General features: G+C 41.9%; 1 protein-coding gene across 8 annotated transcripts in view; it reads right to left on the reverse strand.

The window, feature by feature from the left end:
• Positions 1-21,911, reverse strand: part of Ehbp1 (Eps15 homology domain containing protein-binding protein 1) — a 533,072-nt gene that overhangs the window by 339,220 nt on the left and 171,941 nt on the right. For 7 of the 8 annotated variants that reach the window (XM_071671877.1, XM_071671876.1, XM_071671881.1 and 4 more), the window contains exons 7-9: positions 20,305-20,415; positions 9,301-9,432; positions 8,586-8,844 (exon numbers count right to left, since the gene is read on the reverse strand). In XM_071671877.1, coding sequence (XP_071527978.1) covers positions 8,586-8,844; positions 9,301-9,432; positions 20,305-20,415 — 502 coding nt within the window. The remainder of the gene's footprint in view (positions 1-8,585; positions 8,845-9,300; positions 9,433-20,304; positions 20,416-21,911) is intronic. The other variant, XM_071671880.1, reaches the window with a different exon arrangement.

The raw sequence follows: 21,911 nt of genomic DNA on the forward strand, positions 1-21,911 counted from the left end.
AACGACAGGGCGTCACCAGACAACAACCAATGCCACGAGAGAACGACCGGGCGTCACCAGACAACGACCAGACGTCACCAGACAACGACCAGTGCCACGAGTGAACGACCGGGCGTCACCAGCGAACGACCGGGGCCACCAGTGAACGACCGGGGCCACCAGTGAACGACCGGGGCCACCAGCGAACGACCGGGGCCACCAGCGAACGACCGGGGCCACCAGTGAACGACCGGGCGTCACCCTGGGGTCGGCAAGTTAGGAGTTTGGACGAGCGGCCCAAGTCGGGGAACTCGCGTAACGGGCCCCGGAGGACCCCGTAACCTGGGGTCATGGCTGTGTTTGTTGCTGCTGCTGCTGCTGCTGCTGACGGCGGCAGCAGCAGCAGCAGCAGCAGAGAAGGGGAGGGAGGGGATCACGATGGCAGAGGGGAAAGGGGGTGGGGACAGCCATCACAGTGGTATAGGGATGGGGAACAACGGAAGAGCTTCGAAGACGATCCAGCAAGGGCCCCAGGCGCCCCTGGGTGTCACGTTATTATGTGCCGTGCGCACCTGGGTTGGGCGCGGTGGTGCCTTGCTGTACTGCAGGGGTGGTGGAAGGAAAGGGAAGGGCTATGTATGTCTGTACATATGTAGGGGCCTGTGTGGGTACATATGTGAGTGCTTGTGTGTCGAGAGTACAGGACCCGGGTGGCAAACTTGTCACGAACAGAGGATTGGTCTAGTGGTTCTAACGCTCGAAGACCACACTGGAAAGTGTAGATTCGAACCCCTGCTGCTTCAGCCTGCTTCGAAAGGGTCCCCTCGCAAGTTGACTGAGCGGTTCCAGTCCTCGGCTACCACAGCGACGTTTGTAGATTCGAACCCTGTTGCTTAAAGGGTTCTCGCTGGTTGATTGAGCGGTTCCAAAACGCTCGGCCACCATGATGGGAGTGTGTAGATTCGGACGCCTGACCCACCCACCCCGACCCGCTCTTATTCGAGGTTCACCGCGCGGTAAACAAGTGGCTGGTCCATGAGAGTATGGAATCAAAGGCCTCACGACTCCCCTGTGTACTGTCGGCTGAGAAAATGGTGCGTTCCAGCCACGTCAGAGGCCGACCAGAGCGCCATGCTAAAAACAGTGCATGGAATTTATGTCTTCCCAGCCTGAGTGTGCATGCTGTCTACTCCTTTCCAGCAATGTGGATTCCTCCTCTCCCATCTTCCCTTCCACTGTCTGTGTCTTCTCTCCCATCTTCTCTTCCACAGTGTGTGTCTTCTGTTCACAATTTCCTTGTTTAACTTTACTTTGCTCTCGTTTCTGTCTCCTCCTGAATATATATATATATATATATATATATATATATATATATATATATATATATATATATATATATATATCTTTCTTTCATACTATTCGCCATTTCCCGCATTAGCGAGGTAGCGTTGAGAACAGAGGACTGGGCCCTTGAGGGAATATCCTCACCTGGGCCCCTTCTCTGTTCCCTCTTTTGGAAAATTAAAAAAAAAAAAAAAGTGAGAGGGGAGGATTTCCAGCCCCCCGCTCCCTCCCCTTTTAGTCGCCTTCTACGACACGCAGGGAATACGTGGGAAGTATTCTTTCTCCCCTATCCCCTATATTATATATATATATATTCCTATGAGTCCACGGGGAAAATGAAACACGAAAAGTTCCCAAGTGCACTTTCGTGTAATAATCACATCATCAGGGGAGACACGAGAGAGAAATATAACAGTCAGTTGATATACATCGAAGAGACGAAGCTAGGACGCCATTTGGTAAACATGTGATAAACACGACAATCACATGTTTACCAAATGAAATAACAACCCCCTCCCCCTTCATGTGCGCGAGGTAGCGCTAGGAAAAGAAAACAAAGGCCACTTTCGTTCACACTCAGTCTCTGTCATGTAATAATGCACCGAAACCACAGCTCCCTTTCCACATCCAGGCCCCACAGAACTTTCCATGGTTTACCCCCAGACGCTTCACATGCCCTGGTTCAATCCATTGACAGCACGTCGACCCCGGTATACCACATCGTTCCAATAAAATAAATATAAATAATATATATATATATATATATATATATATATATATATATATATATATATATATATATATATATATATATATATATCTTGCTTTTTCTGTTGTCTAAGAGTACACAGATAGTGTCTGTCTATACTTCAAATACTTGTACTTAATATTTACTGTCCTTAGGTGAGGACTTTAGTAAATATGAACATATGTCTGGATGCTCACGTATCTATATTCCACTGCTTTGGATGCAGTCGATTTTTCATTGTGTGTGTGTGTGTGTGTGTGTGTGTGGTGTGTGTACATATGTGTGTACAAGTGCGTGTGAGAGCTCGTCTTGCGTGAACGTATGTACATACACGTACATATGAGTGCTCGTGTGGACGTGTTATATACTTATATATGAGCGCTCGTCTCGTGTGCACGTATGTACATACACGTATATATATATATGAGTGCTCGTGTGGACGTGTTATATACTTAGATATGAGCGCTCGTCTCGTGTGCACGTATGTACATACACGTATATATATATGAGTGCTCGTGTGGACGTGTTATATACTTATATATGAGCGCTCGTCTCGTGTGCACGTATATATATATATATGAGTGCTCGTGTGGACTTGTTATATACCTATGTATGAGCGCCCCGTCCTGGGTGTCAACATACACCTCTATCTCTTGAATGGTTTCATATTTACATACTTGTGTTTAACGTGTACAGAGGAAGTCCCACTCAAAGTGCTCACACGTTCACGCTTCAGTAGTGGAGAGTACACACGCCCGCCTGCCCTGTGGGTGTGAGTACACACACACACACACACACACACACACACACACACACACACACACACACACGCCACTGGCTGGAGTGGGGAAACGTGCGGGAGTCTGAGACACAGTTCTCACACCTGCTTTACAACGGTTGTGTTTGAGTGAGCCAGGGTTCATATCCCGGGGATCTAGGCGTGTGTGTGTGTGTGTGTGTGTGTGTGTGTGTGTGTGTGTGTGTGTGTGTGTGTGTGTGTGTGTGTGTGTGTGAGTGTGTGGTCGTGTTTTTGCTTCTGGACACATGTGAGAGAGAGAGAGAGAGAGAGAGAGAGAGAGAGAGAGAGAGAGAGAGAGAGAGAGAGAGAGAGAGAGAGCCACGACGTGGGCACCGCCTCGTTAGCCACGGAGCAGTTGGTGCCTCCCCCACGCCTTCCGTCTAATCACACCTCATCAGGCAATGAAGTCGAGACAAAGATCGTTCCATTACCGCCGTCTGAGGCAGCCACTTCGCCCACGCACGACTGGGGAAGCGCCACGTGCCTCCACGTGCCCGCACGTACAGCGAGTCCCCCGTATGATGAAGTGCCACGTGCCTCCACGAGCCCGCACGAACAGACAGTGTCCCGTATGGTTCTTCAGTGAATGAAAACATTATTCATTGTATACACATTTCATGTAAGAGCTTAACTAATCAAGTTACGTACGTACGTCCCCTTCCCTTGCCTGCTGAAGTTACAGCCTTGCCTACTGAAGTTACAGCTCACACGGGTACGTGCGTCCCCGTCCCTCGCCTGCTGAAGTTACAGCCTTGCCTGCTGAAGTTACAGCTCACACGGGTACGTGCGACCCCGTCCCTCGCCTACTGAAGTTGCACCTAACACAGGCACGTCTCCCCCTCGTCCCTCTGGCAGAGCGAGGGATTGTCCTGAAGGAGGTGTCCAAACAACAGCGATGATCCTCACCCCCTCCTCCTCCTGCTCCTCCTTCTGCGGGAGCGACCATAGGGTCTTGGGGCGGCAGGGCCGAGGGAGGGAGGGAGGGATTGGGGGAGACAGAGGCGGAGGCGGAGGCAGACTTTAACAATCAACGTGCCTCCAGATCCAGCAGGGTCCAGGTGACTGGAGACAGGGTCGTGAATTCATCATTTCTGACTGACTGTCTTAGAGGGACTTGGGGGGGTAATGGGGGAGATGAAGACTACTGGATGGGGGATGGGGCTGGTAGGATGCGGTAGGAGGGAGGGGGTCGTCTTAGAGGGGTGTAGTGGGCAAGCCACTGGAATAAAGAGAGAAGGAAGAGGAGGAGGGTCACGGATCCTGTGGCTCAACCCTGATGCTTTCACTGTCGATTTGCTGTGCCTGCTGCTACTGCCCCTGGTGCCTGCTACTACCTACTGCTCCTGCTGCTGCTACTGCTGGTGACTGCTGCCTGCTGCTGCTGGTGGTGTTGTTCCTGTTGGGCAGCTGCGACCGGTGCTGCTGCAGGCGGGGCGACCAAAATCTTCGGTCAGGAAGGCTGGGGGGCGACCGACCAACGTGCCTCTGCCAGTCATCGAAGGATCAATATTTCAGGTTTACTCTCCCAGCCAATCTCCTCCACTCCTAACACCTGCGCCAGGCCCCACCACCACCACCACCACCATCACCAACTCCAACAGCCCGCTGCCACCGCCACCATCACCAACTCCACCAACAATCCGCCATCTCCACCACCTGTAACCACCACCCGCCGCCGCCACCACCACCACTATCTCCAACACACCCCAAAAAATACACCTCCCGCATCACCATGACCAGACAATACACGTTTTCCAAACTGCAATAAACCTATGAGGAATCTATGCCAACATTACCACACCTGACACCACAGGTCATCCCGACCTCTGACCTTCTGACCTTTCGTGACATCATGGATGACCCGTGGTCCTGTAGTCAGACCCACCCCCTAGTGGCTACACCCACACCACTCCGGGCGACACCCATTACCCTTTACCCCTTGAGTCTCAACACCCCCACGACCTACTCCTACTACTACTGTCCTAGGCGATGTGTCACACAACAGCACGTAGCTTGCCTGTCCGTCTTCAGCAACAGGAGGCTACCCAGTTATGCACGGGGTCCGTCACCCTCCCCCCCTCCCCCATGAACACGATGGTACGACCCAACGGGGTGTGATCACTCCCCGTGAGTCGTCGTATCGTCGTGCTCACTGGTCGTACACTCGTGCAAAAGGGTTGTCGTGCCGTCGTGCCCACTGGTCGTACAGTCGTACACAAGGGTCGTCGTGCCCACTGGTCGTACAGTCGTGCACAAGGGTCGTCGTGCCGTCGTGCTTGAGAGTTCAAACTCAGTGGCGCCGCGCGGACATGTCGTCCACATCCGTCCGCCACTATTGCTCCCTCAGGCGTCGGCTGGAGGAATCAACCCTGCTTCAAGTTGTGAGGGGGAGGGTGAGGTGGTGGGCGGAACCCGACGACCGTCCTCCCCCCTGCCTAAAAGAGTGAGGGGTGGGGGGGGGGTGAAACCTGGCCTCTGGGTTTGGGGGAAGGGGGTGGTGAGGGAGGGTCCGGTAAGGTCCGGTGAGGTCCGGTGCAGCAAGCCAAGCCGGGCCACACCGGGCCAGGGATGAGGGGCTGATGCAGACCATCCCCCCTCTTAAGCCCCACAATAATCGTCCGGGACACGGGACTGCCGACCTTGGCGCACTCCCGTCGCATACCACGCTCTTCCGGCAGCCTTCTTTGGCTCCCCAAGACTTAATGAAACTTTTCTTTTCAATAACCCTTCTGGGAAGGCTCCGATTTACCACCAGGAGACTCCCGGTTTTTTTCCTTTTTTTTTTTGTTCTCTCCTCTACCCCCAGGGGACACTTGATCTCCCCTGCAGCGTACCCAGTGGCCGTCCTGGGGAGGGAAGGAGTGGGCAGTCCTCCCACATCAGGGACTTTTCCTCCCACACATACACACACACACACACACACACATATATATATATATATATATATATATATATATATATATATATATATATATATATATATATATATATATATCCTAGCTTACGCCCGGTACCTATTCATCGACCAGAACCAGGTGAGATATAAACAGTTTGGGTTTGGCTATGGGCCATGTTCGGGTCTCCAAATCTGTCCCGCTTGATGCATACCTAACGGCGGCTGACCACTACACCACTTAGGTAATTTCGAGGTAACGAGGGGGGAAGCATAACGAAAAAAAATGAATAACGAATGAGGTGGGTAAAGAATGAAGTGGGTATTGAATGAAGTGGGTAAAGAATGAAGTGGGTAAAGCCATTCATGAAGGTAACAAGTGGACAGTATTTTCACCGTGATTTTGTTTATCCAGGGGAGAAAATAATTCCCAGGCCCGGGCCTGCCTCCCTGTGACGTCACTACCCGGGTCGACAAGAGGGCTGGCGCGGTTGAATGCACCGGTCGACAGGCAACTCCACACATCACAAAAAAAATATACTCTAATTATACCACTTAAAGGAATATTTATGATTCTTCTTCTATAATAATTATAACAACAAAAACAACAATAATAATAAAAATAATAATTTTTTTTTTTCATACGATTCGCCATTTCCCGCGTTTGCGAGGTAGCGTTAAGAACAGAGGACTGGGCCTTAGAGGGAAAATCCTCACCTGGCCCCCTTCTCTGTTCCTTCTTTTCGAAAATTAAAAAAAAAAAAAAAAAAAACGAGAGGGGAGGATTTCCAGCCACCCGCTCCCTCCCCTTTTAGTCGCCTTCTACGACACGCAGGGAATACGTGGGAAGTATTCTTTCTCCCCTATCCCCAGGGATAAATAATAATAATAATAATAATAATAAGAAGAAGAAGAAGAAGAAGAAGAAGAGAAGAATACACGTTGACAAGTACGTACTATTAGCTGCAGTGCAAGCCAGCCAGTCTTTGGGGTCATTGGGGCCGTTTTAATTCCCGGCCCGATCACAAGCAACCATAATCTTGCAAGGTTTATTTACCACATTAGTCTACCACGCTGCCCAATTCTGTACACCAGAAACTATCGCACAGCTCCGACATGTACCATGAACATCCCACAAGTCCCGTGAAGTACTTTACATTTTCGGTATCATCTGCAAAATCTGTACTTAAAATCGAAGATTTAACCAATATGCATTTCTACAAACGTCCGTCCTGAACAGTTTATCAAAGTGGTGAACAAAAAAAATATTCATTTCTTGCGAGATGAAACACTTAGCCCTACATCCTAAGAAGCAAAACTGGTTTGCATGAAAGAAAATGGAGTGTGGCCGGCTTGGTCACATTGCCAAGACCAGGTTCGATCCCCAAGCAGTACAGAGCTTCTGATGAAGCAACCCGTGGGCTTATATCTATACATCGGCGCAGGCTAAGGGTTATGGACCGGCGTTAAAGGGCAATAATGATGCATCCACTGGTTACTCTTAGGGCAGCCTTTCCCCAATACCAATGAAAAAAAAAAAGCAAAGCAGATGAGTAGGCATTCATTTATGATATTCTCTTTCCAGACACAAAACCCAGCGGCGATAACACATCTCTAACATTGGTCTGCATCCACAAGGAACTTAACAATGACCTGAGAATACGTGGTTCTTTGTATCATCCTCCTCATTATCATTATCATTAACAGTTGGCGAGAATTATTATCATATCGTCTCTTGGCGTCTGAGTATATCTGTTGATTTAAACACTTCCAATGTGAGAGAAAATGAAATATTTTTATGGGGGCATGAATAAAAAAAAAAATCAAGAATAATTACTTTCTTCCCTCCCCTGAATAAAAAAAACTTATTTCAACCTTAAAATTACAGTTATGATTCTTATAAATGAATAAGATGAATAATATATAAGTCATGGTCTCTTCAGGATCATCACAAAACATAAAGCCTTTTCCTCACAATGAATGATTAAAATACACCTTCACAACTCGCTGTGGTCAAAGACAGTCATCTCAACAACAAAATATGCAGGGTTTACAACCACACTCATCATCATAGCAGCTGTTTATCATGTGGAAGTCACGCATGACAATACAGCAGTGGTAGTTACCCAACACGATAGAACTGTGGCTCAAGTAAACCATTTATCATGCAGAAAAATTGTGTGTAAGTGGGGTGGACTTAACCACAGTTAAATAAGATGGTCAGAGAGTTAAACACTGGGATAGAAATTACTTACCTTTTTAAGATATGCAGGTAAACGCAACCAGTGTCACAAATGGCAAGTGGATCTCTGTGAGGTTAGGTGCATTTACCAAGGCATGGTACTGAGAGTACGCTATCATACTGTGGTCTTGTACAGGGTAAACTATTCCACACACAAGTCAGGCGCCATAGTCATAAAACAATCGTGGTCCATATAACTAATGCAGGTCAAGATTCAAACTTTTTCTGACCCCACTGGAGCCATTTTTTCAAACCAACTTTTTACATCAGAACTAATCTAAAGACCATAAGCATCATCACTTCCAAAGAAACTTTATTGTAATCCAAAGTTGATAGAGTGAAAATCAATAAAAGATATTTTCACAAAATATTTGCTTTTAAGAGTATTTTCCCGGGTACTCAGATCATACTTCACATGAAGTGGCAGTTCTAAAGCCATTCTCCTGAATTTTCAGACCTGAATCTTTAATCATGAATTTGGACAGATTTCTGCAGACACATAATTCCTGTAAACCACGTTCAGGTAGATGTACGATGCAGAATGTACAAAAAAATTACAAAAGAAAAGGTTAGTACTTACCCCTGCTGGACGGATGTGTGGTGAGGGTCAGTGGTGGGTGTAGTAGCGGTAGTGGCAGCTGAGATGGTAGCAGCAGCAGTGGCTGTGGTATTAGCACTGGGAGCAGCAGCAGGAGGAATGGCAGCACCCCCATCGGAAAGCTGATGCTGATTAGTGGATGCCTCGTCGCCCTCTGTGGAGATGGCCTGGGCCTGCTCCTCCCCACCTTCCAGTGTGGCTGCATCCTCCTCCGTCTCATCAAATGGGTTCAAAGGCGAGTCTGGCAGTGGTAGAAGATATGCTTTTGAGATTAATCTAAAACATTTTGGTATAAGCACTTTACTCTCTGTTTTCAACCCATGAAATTGAGGGAAATTCATTTTTCTAGTCAGCATTTTTTAGCATTTAATCAATTCTCAGAGAAATAAATGACTGTTTCAAATTCACCAAATCATATTAAAATTTACAGTAAGTATGGAACACTGTAAGACATTAAGATCTGATCTCAAAATCTACGACTCTGAACAGGATTACTTGAATGTATGACGAAGCATTGTTATCCAACATTATACCGGCTTGATCATGGCCCTCTCAGTAACTGAAAGCCAGCAATGACATTATGATTCACTTACCAGTACAATGTCAAGAGGTTATGTTAGTACAAGCGAAGGCAAGAAGGTGAAGCAGTAGGTGAGTAAAGTGAAGATTCGTGCCTACCATGAGGCTTTAAGTGTACCTTGCAGAGGGGTGGGCGTGGGCGTGGGCGTGTAAGGTGAGTGGGGCGGTGAGTGGGCGTAGCTTAGCGGCAGGAGGGCACCAAACTCTGGGCTCGACTGCTCCAGTGGGTAACCGCTGGCAGCCACCACTGCTACACAGAGGGTGTGAGGGTAAGGAGGCGGGACCAGAGGCCACACTGTTAGAGAAGTCGGTGCCAAGCACATGACACTAACTAGCTAACTAACTAACAAGCAATAACACACACATATGTTCAACAAGCAGGTGGCTGGCTACCATGCCTTAAAACCCTGATGAAAACAGTACAACCCTTATGCTGTTCGATTGAATGGGCAGATCATTAAGTCACTAGACATAAAATGCATCGAATCGTACAAAAAAGTGCTTGTTCCCAGAAATCCTCTTACAGACCATACACCTAGGCTTCCATCTGATACCCCAGATGATGGTATGGGAAAATTTGTACTTTTCACTTTAAAGAAAAGGAAATATTCTGGTTTCAGCAGAAGGCAAGTTGATGGGCCTTAATGGTCTGTGATATTCTATTCCCACCCCCAATAAACCTCATAAGTGAATCAAATCTTCATCATTAAGAAACGTAAGGAACTAAACAAATGTATCAGCTCAAACTTCATTCCAGTAAATATATGACATCTGGATCTTGGACTATTAAACTGAGAGATCTTAAAATAAAGTAATATTCAATATTAACACTTAAAAAAAAAAATATATACATATATATATATATATATATATATATATATATATATATATATATATATATTTTTTTTTTTCTTTTTTGCTTTGTCGCTGTCTCCCGCGTTTGCGAGGTAGCGCAAGGAAACAGACGAAAGAAATGGCCCAACCCACCCCCATACACATGTATATACATACGTCCTCACACGCAAATACACATACCTACACAGCCTTCCATGGTTTACCCCAGACGCTTCACATGCCTTGATTCAATCCACCGACAGCACGTCAACCCCGGTATACCACATCGCTCCAATTCACTCTATTCCTTGCCCTCCTTTCACCCTCCTGCATGTTCAGGCCCCGATCACACAAAATCTTTTTCACTCCATCTTTCCACCTCCAATTTGGTCTCCCTCTTCTCCTCGTTCCCTCCACCTCCGACACATATATTCTCTTGGTCAATCTTTCCTCACTCATTCTCTCCATGTGCCCGAACCATTTCAAAACACCCTCTTCTGCTCTCTCAACCACGCTCTTTTTATTTCCACACATCTCTCTTACCCTTACGTTACTTACTCGATCAAACCACCTCACACCACACATTGTCCTCAAACATCTCATTTCCAGCACATCTATCCTCCTGCACACAACTCTATCCATAGCCCACGCCTCGCAACCATACAACATTGTTGGAACCACTATTCCTTCAAACATACCCATCTTTGCTTTCCGAGATAATGTTCTCGACTTCCACACATTCTTCAAGGCTCCCAGAATATATATATATATATATATATATATATATATATATATATATATATATATATATATATATATATATATCCACTGTTACATAACCCAGAGAAGCCAGATCCACTAATCCCTCCTGCAATAACCAGTTGCCACCAACATCATCCTGCCACAGGGTGTACGCTTGACATGATAACCAGTCACCTGCTACTTACTAATCTAGGCAAACTAGAGACCAGACACAACACACTAAGACTCTTTAAGGGAAACATTTCACATTGAACTATCACTTTAAATGTTGTCTTCGATATATACCTAAGGACAGTATACATATAATTAATACAACTTCCAAAGCAGGAAAGTACACAGCATATGCACAGGAAAAAAAAATAAAGCTCCACTTATTCAGTGATATTTTAGTAAGGCATCTATTTAGCAAAAAAGTTCTTACAGGGATCCTTGCCAGATATTAGTAATGTTGATCAAAAAATGATCAGTTGCTATGTTAAATTATATCAAGGTGTGATGCAATTCACATGTAGAAATGCACCCTGAATAAAACTATCTATTCTTATTCTTCAGGAGTCTTAGTGGTTAAGAAACATACAGAGAAACAAGCTATTAGTTAAGCCCTATATCTCTAATATACCTAAAAAAGCTTTCAGAGGGAACTGCTTCCTCTCATCACCACAGGGTGAGAAAAAAAAAAAAAAAAATATATATATATATATATATATATATACATATATATATATATATATATATGTGTGTGTGTGTGTGTGTGTGTGTGTTTAGTGAGTATCTGTATGGGGAAGGGGAATTATTTCAATGGGAACTTATTCCTGCAGAGGGGGGGGGGGATTACTGCTGACTGGGGGTAGTTATTGCCAGTGATGTGAAAAACCTGGACGAGATATTATCATCATTCAGTCAGCTTTCCAGGGATGGATTTAATGTTGATTGAGTCTTGACAGTAAAGCTTAAACGCACACACACAAACACACACAAAGGATGGTGTGTACATGTGTGTGTGTGTGTGTGTGTGTGTGTGTGTGTGTGTGTGTGTGTGTGTGTGTGTGTGTGTACACATATATAGCCATGGTACATTTAAAGAGACAAGGCAACACAAGTATAAAACTCTCTCCCTGTAACACATGTACAGTAAACATACAGTGAGTTGTGACACCACACTTTGTATATGGGAGACTTTACCCTGGAGGAGGTATGACCCTTGGGTTATACTGTCATGCTCAAGGGCTGTATTGTTATGCATAAGGATCCAATCAATGTGATCAAGGGATAAATTCAGATTGGACTCTCTTACAAACAACAATCTCTTCAATAATATATACATTAAAAAAAAATGTATATATTGGCTCAGATCCCACAAAACTGAATGCCCTAAGAACACAACAGTACACCCAACACTTGGTACCTACTGTAAGACACATGGTGTGTATAAAACTAGCTGCCTACAAGGACTGGGTACCAGTGATGACTTGTCATCCACAAAGCCCAATACCTGAAACCTGTGACAAACAGTACCTACAACACCTTTTACCTATGAAGAGCTTCATTTGTGCTTGCTGGCACTTGTGCCACTTAGCCTAAAGCACCTATAACATGTGACGTTTGGCGCCTGTGTCACACAACATGTGGCACATGCAAAACCTAATATCTAGTACATGAGCTATCTTCAGTCAAAGCCTTGCTGCATGATAATCGAAGAAACACGTTTATACATTCCCAATAACGGATCAAAATGCCCATAAATTCAAAATCCAAATCTCAATGAAAAACTGTACAGATTAAATTAAATCAAGTAAGTTCTCTGGCATGCAATTATTTTTAAGAAGTAATGATGAGGCAAACTGTGGTTAACATATTCTATTGTTTTCTGAGAAGTAATTGTTAAAAGGCACATAAGTGAGAGTGTGAAGAATGGTAGAGAAAGAGGGGTGACTGGTGAGTGGGTGGGCATGGGTGTTAAGGTGTCACAGCCTCAGACACCACCACTCCCACCCTACTCATACATGACATGGGATACTCACCTTTCTCTGTGTCACCAACCATCAAGGACACCACCTGCAGCCTCTCCTTCTCCCTCCACGGATAATATACTTACTCTCCTCCCTCCATACACAACAACAACAAAAAATTAGAAAAAAACACAACTCACCTCATACACCTCTCTAGTCCTTAGGCTGAAAATACCACTTAATGCCAATTCAAAATGATGAGATGGTGTTTATCATCTAATGAAAGAACCTGAGAAAAGTACCATTTTTCAGCTCAAAAAAACTTTTTGTTTAAAATTTGAAACATAGCAAAATCAAACACTTTTATACTTGATGTAATCACGGAAAATATATCATAACGCTCTCAGTTACCCATAGATACCCGGTAAATACGATACAAATGATCAGATGATATTTGAAAATTGTCTTCATTTCACATACTAATTAAAGATCATATAGACAACCAAACGATATTTAAACCCCAGATTTGTATTCAGCATGAAAAATAATACATATAATGAGCTTTTGAAGGAAATCTATTTTTCTGAGAAAAGTACCAAAAACTTAAGGTAATAGTTCGGGGTATTTTTCAGTTCAAGAAACGTTTTGTTCCAAAATTGAAACATATCATATACAAACGCATCTATAGGTGATGTAATCATAAAAAATATATCATAAAGCTCTCAGTTACCAATAGATACCCAACAAATACGACGCAAATGATCAGATGATATTTCAAAATTGCCTTCATTTCACATATTAATTAAAGATCATACAGACGATCAAACAGTATCTAAACCCGATCTGAATTCAGAATGAAAAATAATACTTATAATGAGCTTTTGAAGGAAATCTATTTTTCAGAGAAAAATACCAAACATTGAAGGTATTTTTCACCTCAAAAAACCTGTCTAGTTTCAAAATTGAAACATTACTTATCCTAACACTTATATAATTCATTTAATCACTGAAAATATATCATAATGCTCTCAGTTACCGATCTATGCTAAGTAAATACGATGCAAATGATCGGATGATATTCTAAAACTGCCTTCATTTCACAGCTTAATTAAAGATCATATACACAATCAAATGATATTCAAACCCCAGATTTGTTTTCAGCATGAAAAATAATACTTATAATAAACTTTTGAAAGAAATCTATTTATCTAAGAAAAATACCTAAATTAAAGGTTCAGGATATTTTTCAGCTCAACAAACATTGCCTTCATTTCACAGCTTAATTAAAGATCATATACACAATCAAACGATATTTAAAACATAGATTTGTATTCAACATGAAAAATAATAGTTATAAAGAACCTCTGAATGAAATCTATTCTTATGAGAAAAATACAAAAAACTGAAGGCAATAGTTCCGGGTATTTTTCAGGGCAAAAAAAAAAATTTTGCTCCAAAATTAAAACATAATCATATTCAAACACTTCTTTAGATAATGTAATAATGGAAAATATATCATAATGCTCTCAGTTACCAATAAATATCCAGTAAATACGATGCAAATGATAAGATGATATCTTAAAATTGTCTTCATTTCACAGCTTAATCAATGATCATACAGATGACCAAACGATATTTAAACCCCATATTTATATTCAGCATCAAAAATAATACTTGAAATAAACTTTTGAAGGAAACATATCAAATTCAAACACTTCTGTAATTGATGTAATCACTGAAAGTATATTATAATGGTCTCAATTACCGATAGATTCAAAGTAAATACGATGCAAATGATCAGATAATAATCTAAAATTGCCTTCATTTCACAGCTTATTTAAAGATCATATACACAATCAAATGATATTCAAACCCCAGATTTGTATTCAGCATGAAAAAAATACTTATAATGAATTTTAAAGGAAATCTACTAGTCTGACAGAAATACCAAAAATTGAAGGTAATAGTTCAGGGTATTTTTCAGCTCAAAAAATTATTTGCTCCAAAATTGAAACATATCATATTCAAACATTTCGACAGATGATGTAATGATAGAAAATATATCATAATGCTCTCAGTTACTGATAGATAGAAAGTAAATATGATGCAAATGATCAGATGATATTCTAAAATTACCTTCATTTCAGAGATTAATTAAAGATCAAATACACAATCAAACGATATATAAAATGCAGATTTGTATTCAGCATGAAAAATAATATTTATAACAAAATTTTGAAGGAAATCTATTTTTCTGAGAAAAATACCAAAAATTGAAGGTAACAATCCAGGGTATTTTTCAGCTTAAAAAACTTTTTGTTTCCAAATTGAAACATAACATATTTAAACACTTGAATACTTGATGTAATCACTGAAAATATATCAGAATGCTCTCAGTTACCGATAGATACTAAGTACATACAACGGAAATGATCAGATGATATTCTAAAATTGAACTCGTTTCAAATCTTAATTAAAGATCATATATATGACCAAAGAGTTTTGGAAAGAGGGGCAAGTATGAAGTCTGTTGGGGATGAGAGAGCTTGGGAAGTGAGTCAGTTGTTGTTCGCTGATGATACAGCGCTGGTGGCTGATTCATGTGAGAAACTGCAGAAGCTGGTGACTGAGTTTGGTAAAGTGTGTGAAAGAAGAAAGTTAAGAGTAAATGTGAATAAGAGCAAGGTAATAAGGTACAGTAGGGTTGAGGGTCAAGTCAATTGGGAGGTGAGTTTGAATGGAGAAAAACTGGAGGAAGTAAAGTGTTTTAGATATCTGGGAGTGGATCTGGCAGTGGATGGAACCATGGAAGCAGAAGTGGATCATAGGGTGGGGGAGGGGGCGAAAATCCTGGGAGCCTTGAAGAATGTGGGGAAATTGAGAACATTATCTCGGAAAGCAAAAATGGGTATGTTTGAAGGAATAGTGGTTCCAACAATGCTGTATGGTTGCGAGGCGTGGGCTATGGATAGAGTTGTGCGAAGGAGGATGGATGTGCTGGAAATGAGATGTTTGAGGACAATGTGTGGTGTGAGGTGGTTTGATCGAGTAAGTAACGTAAGGGTAAGAGAGATGTGTGGAAATAAAAAGAGCGTGGTTGAGAGAGCAGAAGAGGGTGTTTTGAAATGGTTTGGGCACATGGAGAGAATGAGTGAGGAAAGATTGACCAAGAGGATATATGTGTCGGAGGTGGAGGGAACGAGGAGAAGTGGGAGACCAAATTGGAGGTGGAAAGATGGAGTGAAAAAGATTTTGTGTGATCGGGGCCTGAACATGGAGGAGGGTGAAAGGAGGGCAAGGAATAGAGTGAATTGGATCGATGTGGTATACCGGGGTTGACGTGCTGTCAGTGGATTGAATCAGGGCATGTGAAGCGTCTGGGGTAAACCATGGAAAGCTGTGTAGGTATGTATATTTGCGTGTGTGGACGTATGTATATACATGTGTATGGGGGTGGGTTGGGCCATTTCTTTCGTCTGTTTCCTTGCGCTACCTCGCAAACGCGGGAGACAGCGAGAAAGCAAAAAAAAAAAAATATATATGACCATACGATATTCAAAACCTAGATTTGTATTCAGCATGATAAATAATATATATGATGAGCGTTTGAAGGAAATCTATTTTTCTGAGAAAAATACCAAAAATTGAAAGTAATAGTTCAGGGTATTTTTCAGCTCTCAATTAGCGATAGATACATAGTAAATACGATGCAAATGATCAGCTAATAATTCAAAATTGCCTTTAGCAACGAAAAATAATATTTATAACGATATTTTGAAGGAAATCTATTTTTCTGAGAAAAATACCAAAATTGAAGTTACGTAATAATCCATGGTATTTTTCAGCTTAAAAAACTTTTTGTTTCAAAATTGAAACATAACATATTCAAACACTTGAATACTTGATGTAATCACTGAAAATATATCAGAATGCACTCAGTTACCGATAGATACAAAGTAAATACGATCGAAATGATCAGATGACATTCTAAAACTGAACTCATTTCAAATCTTAATTAAAGATTATATAGACAACCAAACGATATTCAAAACCTAGATTTGTATTTAGCATGATAAATAATACATATAATGAGCGTTTGAAGGAAATCTATGTTTCTGAGAAAAATACCAAAACTTGAAGATAATAGTTCAGGGTATTTTTCAGCTCAAAAAATTATTTACTCCAAAATTGAAACATATCATATTCAAACATTTCTACAAATGATGTAATCATGTAAAACATATCATGATGCTCACAGTTACCGATAGATACAGAGTAAATACGATAAAAATGATCAAACAATACTTTAAAAATTGCCTTCATTTCACAGCTCAATTAAAGATCACATAAACAATCAAACAATATTTTAAACATAGATTTCTATTCAACATGAAAAATAATGCTTATAACGATCTTTTGAAGGAAATCTATTTTTGAGGAAAATACCAAAAATTGAAGGTAATGGATCAGGGTATTTTTCAGCGCAAAAAAAATTTTACTCCAAAATTGAAACATATCATATTCAAATACTTCTATAGATAATGTAATAATGGAAATCATATCATAATGCTCTAAGTTACCAATAAATATCCAGCAAATACTAAGCAAATAATCATATGATCATTTCACAGCTTAACTAAAGATCATATAGACGACCAAACGATATTTAAACCCCATATTTGTATTCAGCATCAAAAATAATACATAAAACAAACTTTTGAAGGAGATCTATTTTTCTGAGAAAAATACCAAAAATTGAAGGTATTTTACAGCTCAAAAAATTATTTGCTCCAAAATTGAATATATCATATTCAAACACTTCTATAGATGATGTAATCATGGAAAATATATCATAATGCTCTCAGTTACCGATAGATACCCAGTAAATATGATGGAAATGATCAATAAAAAAAATTGCACTCATTTCAAATCTCAATTAAAGATCATATAAAAGACCAAATGATATTCAAAATCCAAATTTACATTCAGCATGAAAAATAATACTAATAATGAACTTTTTAAGAATTTTCTTTTTTTTTTAGAAAATTACCAAAAATTGCAGGTAATAATAGTTCAAGGTATTTTTCAGGTCAAAGAACTTTGTTTCAAAATTGAAACAATGCTCCCAGAACCTTCGCCCCCTCAACCACCCAATGACTCACTTCACCTCCAATGGTTATATTTGCTACCATGTCCACTCCTCAATATCTAAAACACTTCACTTCCTCCAAAGTCTCTCCATTCAAACTCATACCCCAGCTAACCTGTCTTTCTCTTCTTCCACACAACCTCACAAACTCAGAAACCAATGTCATCAGTTTCTTATTCAAATATACCTAAACATCATGTTGACATCAGTTGACACCTGACTCACCTCCCAAGCACCTCCATCACTGCTAGACTGTACATCCACTCCCTCTCCCCAAAACCATCACATTCACTTCCCTCACCACCCCATCCATAAACAGACTGAAAAACCTTAGAGACATTTAACATGCCTGCTGCCACAAGACCCACCTTCATCTGGAATGGCTCACCCTCTTCTATACCTACTCACACACATACACCATGCTCTCTTGATAAAAACTCCTCTGCTTCTAAAAGCTTTTCTCCCACACCATATATACATAGCACATTCCACAAAGCATATCAGTTCAACCTTATTACATGCTTTTTCCAGATCCATACATGCTACATACAAATCCTTGTTTCTCTTAGTATCTCTCACACACATTTTTTCAAAGTAATCACTTGGTCCACACATCCTCTATCATTCCTAAAATCACACTGTTCCTCACAAGTCTGATGCTCTGTGCATGTCACTACCATCTTAATCACCATTCTCCTATACAACTTACCACATACAACAATCTTATACCTCTGTATGTACTCTGTACATTCACCTTTATCATCCTTGCTATTATAAAACGGCAAAATACAGGCATTCGGCCAATTGTCAGGCACCTCACTGTACAATGAAGATCCTAGCTAACCAATCAACATCACTGTCATCCCCTTTCTAAAGAAATTCAACTATAATACCATCCACTCAATATGTAAAGAGATTTGGGTCTTTATCACTTTTCCAGATGACTGTATCTAAAAATGGCAGCCTTCCTTCTTTCTCCTCCTCTACAAAAAACTGGACACACCTGCATAAATTGTTCAGATGTCTAATTCTCTCTTGAACAATGTATGCAAGAGGTCACTGAAGAGGAAGAAGGGAAGCTGTTGTTTTTGGATACAATCATCTGGAGAAGTAATAAAAACCCAATGTTCTCTATATATTAGGAATAAAAGTATAAGGATGATTTTATTATCTATATACCCACAACAAAAGTAAAAATTCTGGAGCAGTGATTAGGAGGAGAAGCCATCTATCAACTTCTATCCTTCTGGCAGCGACAGGCATGAAGGCAGCTTGTCTTCCTGAAGAAGTGTAACAGATTCTCTCTCTCTCTCTCTCTCTCTCTCTCTCTCTCTCTCTCTCTCTCTCTCTCTCTCTCTCTCTCAGTGCAATATGCTAACCCACCTCAGGTGAAATTCTATCACAGCTCTCTCTCTCTCTCTCTCTCTCTCTCTCTCTCTCTCTCTCTCTCTCTCTCTCTCTCTCTCTCTCTAACAACAGACCAGCATTCAAGCCATGTGAGTGGAACTAATCCAGCTACAATGTGGGTGGGATTTGTCAATGTGGCACCATATTGACCTAGCCTTCTTACCCACTCTTATGGAGGTGCTGCCTCCCTATTGTAGTGCCACCTCCACCTTGACAGCCCTACATCTACCAAGAAAATGCCACCTTCCTTTTTGGTGCCACCTCCACTATCACGGCACCTTCTTTCCCATGATCACGCCACCTTTCCCATGTTGATGCTATTTCCACTTACCACCAACACCCAACATGCTAGTTTATAAGCAGGTGCCCAGACTCCTCAACACACACACACATACATACACACAGCTTCAACGAAGGGCCTGTTCTCTAGCAGGCTATTAATTTAATTAGTAGCCATAATCTTCATGAAAATCAGTACAATATATTCCTGAGAAGTAGGAGAACCTATATTCAATCTTTTCACTAATGTCTACAAAAAAGGTCTAATATCACATAATGACACAGTTTACCTACCTGGCCGAGCAAGGTGATGAAAGGACTCTTGCATAACATTAGGACAGGTGGGAGCTGGGTGGGTCTAAGGTACACCAGGAGGATTAGATGGGTCTATGAGGTTACACTGAGAGGCAGGTGGGTCTGGTTGGCCACATTAAAAAGTACTAGGGGTGTCTAGGGTTACACTGGGAGAGCAGGGTGGGTCTAGGGAGCTACATCAGGAAAGCAGTGAGGATCTAGGGATACACCAGAGAAGTTGGGTAAGTCTATGGGAAGTACAACTGGAGACCTGGGTGGGTCTTGGAGAAAATACACCTGGAGAGTTGGTGGGTCTAGGGAAAGACACCTAGACAGCTGGGTGGGTCTTGGCAGGGAATCAGACTGGAGAGCATGATGGATCCACTAACAACAGCCAAGTGGTGGCGGCTGGTTAGCCTACCACTGTAACACTAACAAACATACTCACGTGGGTCGTTGAAGGAGAAGGAGAAAGAGTCGTCCTGATGGAAGGAGGAAGTTAAGGAGCTGATTTGGGCGGCCAGTTGGCTGAACTCCGCTGACCGGACCATGGCGTCAGCTGGTGATGGTTGTGGATGTAGCACATGGTTGTTGAAGCGGTGGTGGTGGCAGTTGTGGTAGCAGCGACAGCATGGAAGGGGTGGGCATGGGAAAAACACAAGGGGCCCAGTTAGTAGTGATAGGGAAAGAAAGACAGAGAGCAGCGGGACGGCAGTGGGGGGAAGAAACAAACACCAGAGGTGCATTGCGGGTCCTGGGGAACACCACACCATCAACACGCTACAAAGCATTGCACAAATCACCAAAGAAGTGTGAGCAGGGGGATTCGTGAGGAGGGGGGAGTGGAAAAATAAACACAGCCACCTTCCAAAAGCATAAAACCCAAGCAAAATAATAATAGAACATAAAAGGCATTAAAAATGAGCAATGCCACTGTACTTATAGAGCGCCTTGAGCCCAGAATGAGCGTGCACAGAGGGAAGCATTACTTAAGGCTTCACCAAACATCAGAAGATTCTGATGATGGTACGCCAAAACAGTGCCAAGTACCCCAACATCACCATGACCACCATATTGTTGCAAGTTATATATATATATATACACACACACACACACACACACACACACACACACACAAACACACACATTGAAATGTCTTGACCAATACAAGGCTCATTGTCCTGATGAAATTTCACCATAAATGCTGTAGTTGTGTGGGGATATGCTAATCAAACCTCTTGATATACTGTTCTAGATGTTGCTGGAGAGAGGCAGAGCACCAAGGGAATGAAAAAGAGCAAACCTAATACCTATCTATAAAGAGACCAAGAACAGACACTGCTCTAAAGACTGGTCTCAACGACAAGTGTAGGGGGTTCTGTAAAAGAATTAGAAAGCAAATGGAGGACTTTCTATAAAGAAGAAATTACAGAAGTGAGATACAGCAGTTTTAGGGAAGGAAGATCATATGCAACAGATTTCTAAGATTTCTACAAAAGAGCGAGCTCTGTCTTAGAACTGTTTGTATCTAGACTTCCAGAAAGCAAATGACATTGTACTGTAAGGGAAGCTGATTAAAAAGTTAAATTACCATGCAAGAATATGGAGGGAAAATTCCCTCAATGAACAGATTACCTCAGTGAATGGGAACAAGGAACGCATGTCACTGGAACTTTCTCTAAATAAGTCAAGGTGATTAAAGGAGTGACACAGGGTTCTGTTCTGGGACCATTTTTCTTCTTGATCTGTGTAAATGACACATCAGAAAGTAATGTTTGCAGACAATGTAAAAGTCATGTGGGAAGTGAAAAATGAGGGGGACTGCATCAGCATAAACAGATTCCAAAATAATTTTGATACATGGCTGATGAAATTAACCTGAGCAAATGTAATAAGGATGGGAGAAAGTGAAAGAATGCTTCAACATGATTATTATCTAGCCAGAAATAAGCTTCAGGATTCTTTGTGTGAAAAAGACCTGGGAATTAACACCATCACTAAACTGTCACCATAGTCCCACATTAGGAGAATAGTTAAGGAGACCAACTGTCATCT

Source organism: Panulirus ornatus, chromosome 17 (genome assembly GCF_036320965.1).
Source record: "Panulirus ornatus isolate Po-2019 chromosome 17, ASM3632096v1, whole genome shotgun sequence".
Taxonomy (NCBI): Eukaryota; Metazoa; Arthropoda; class Malacostraca; order Decapoda; family Palinuridae; genus Panulirus; species Panulirus ornatus.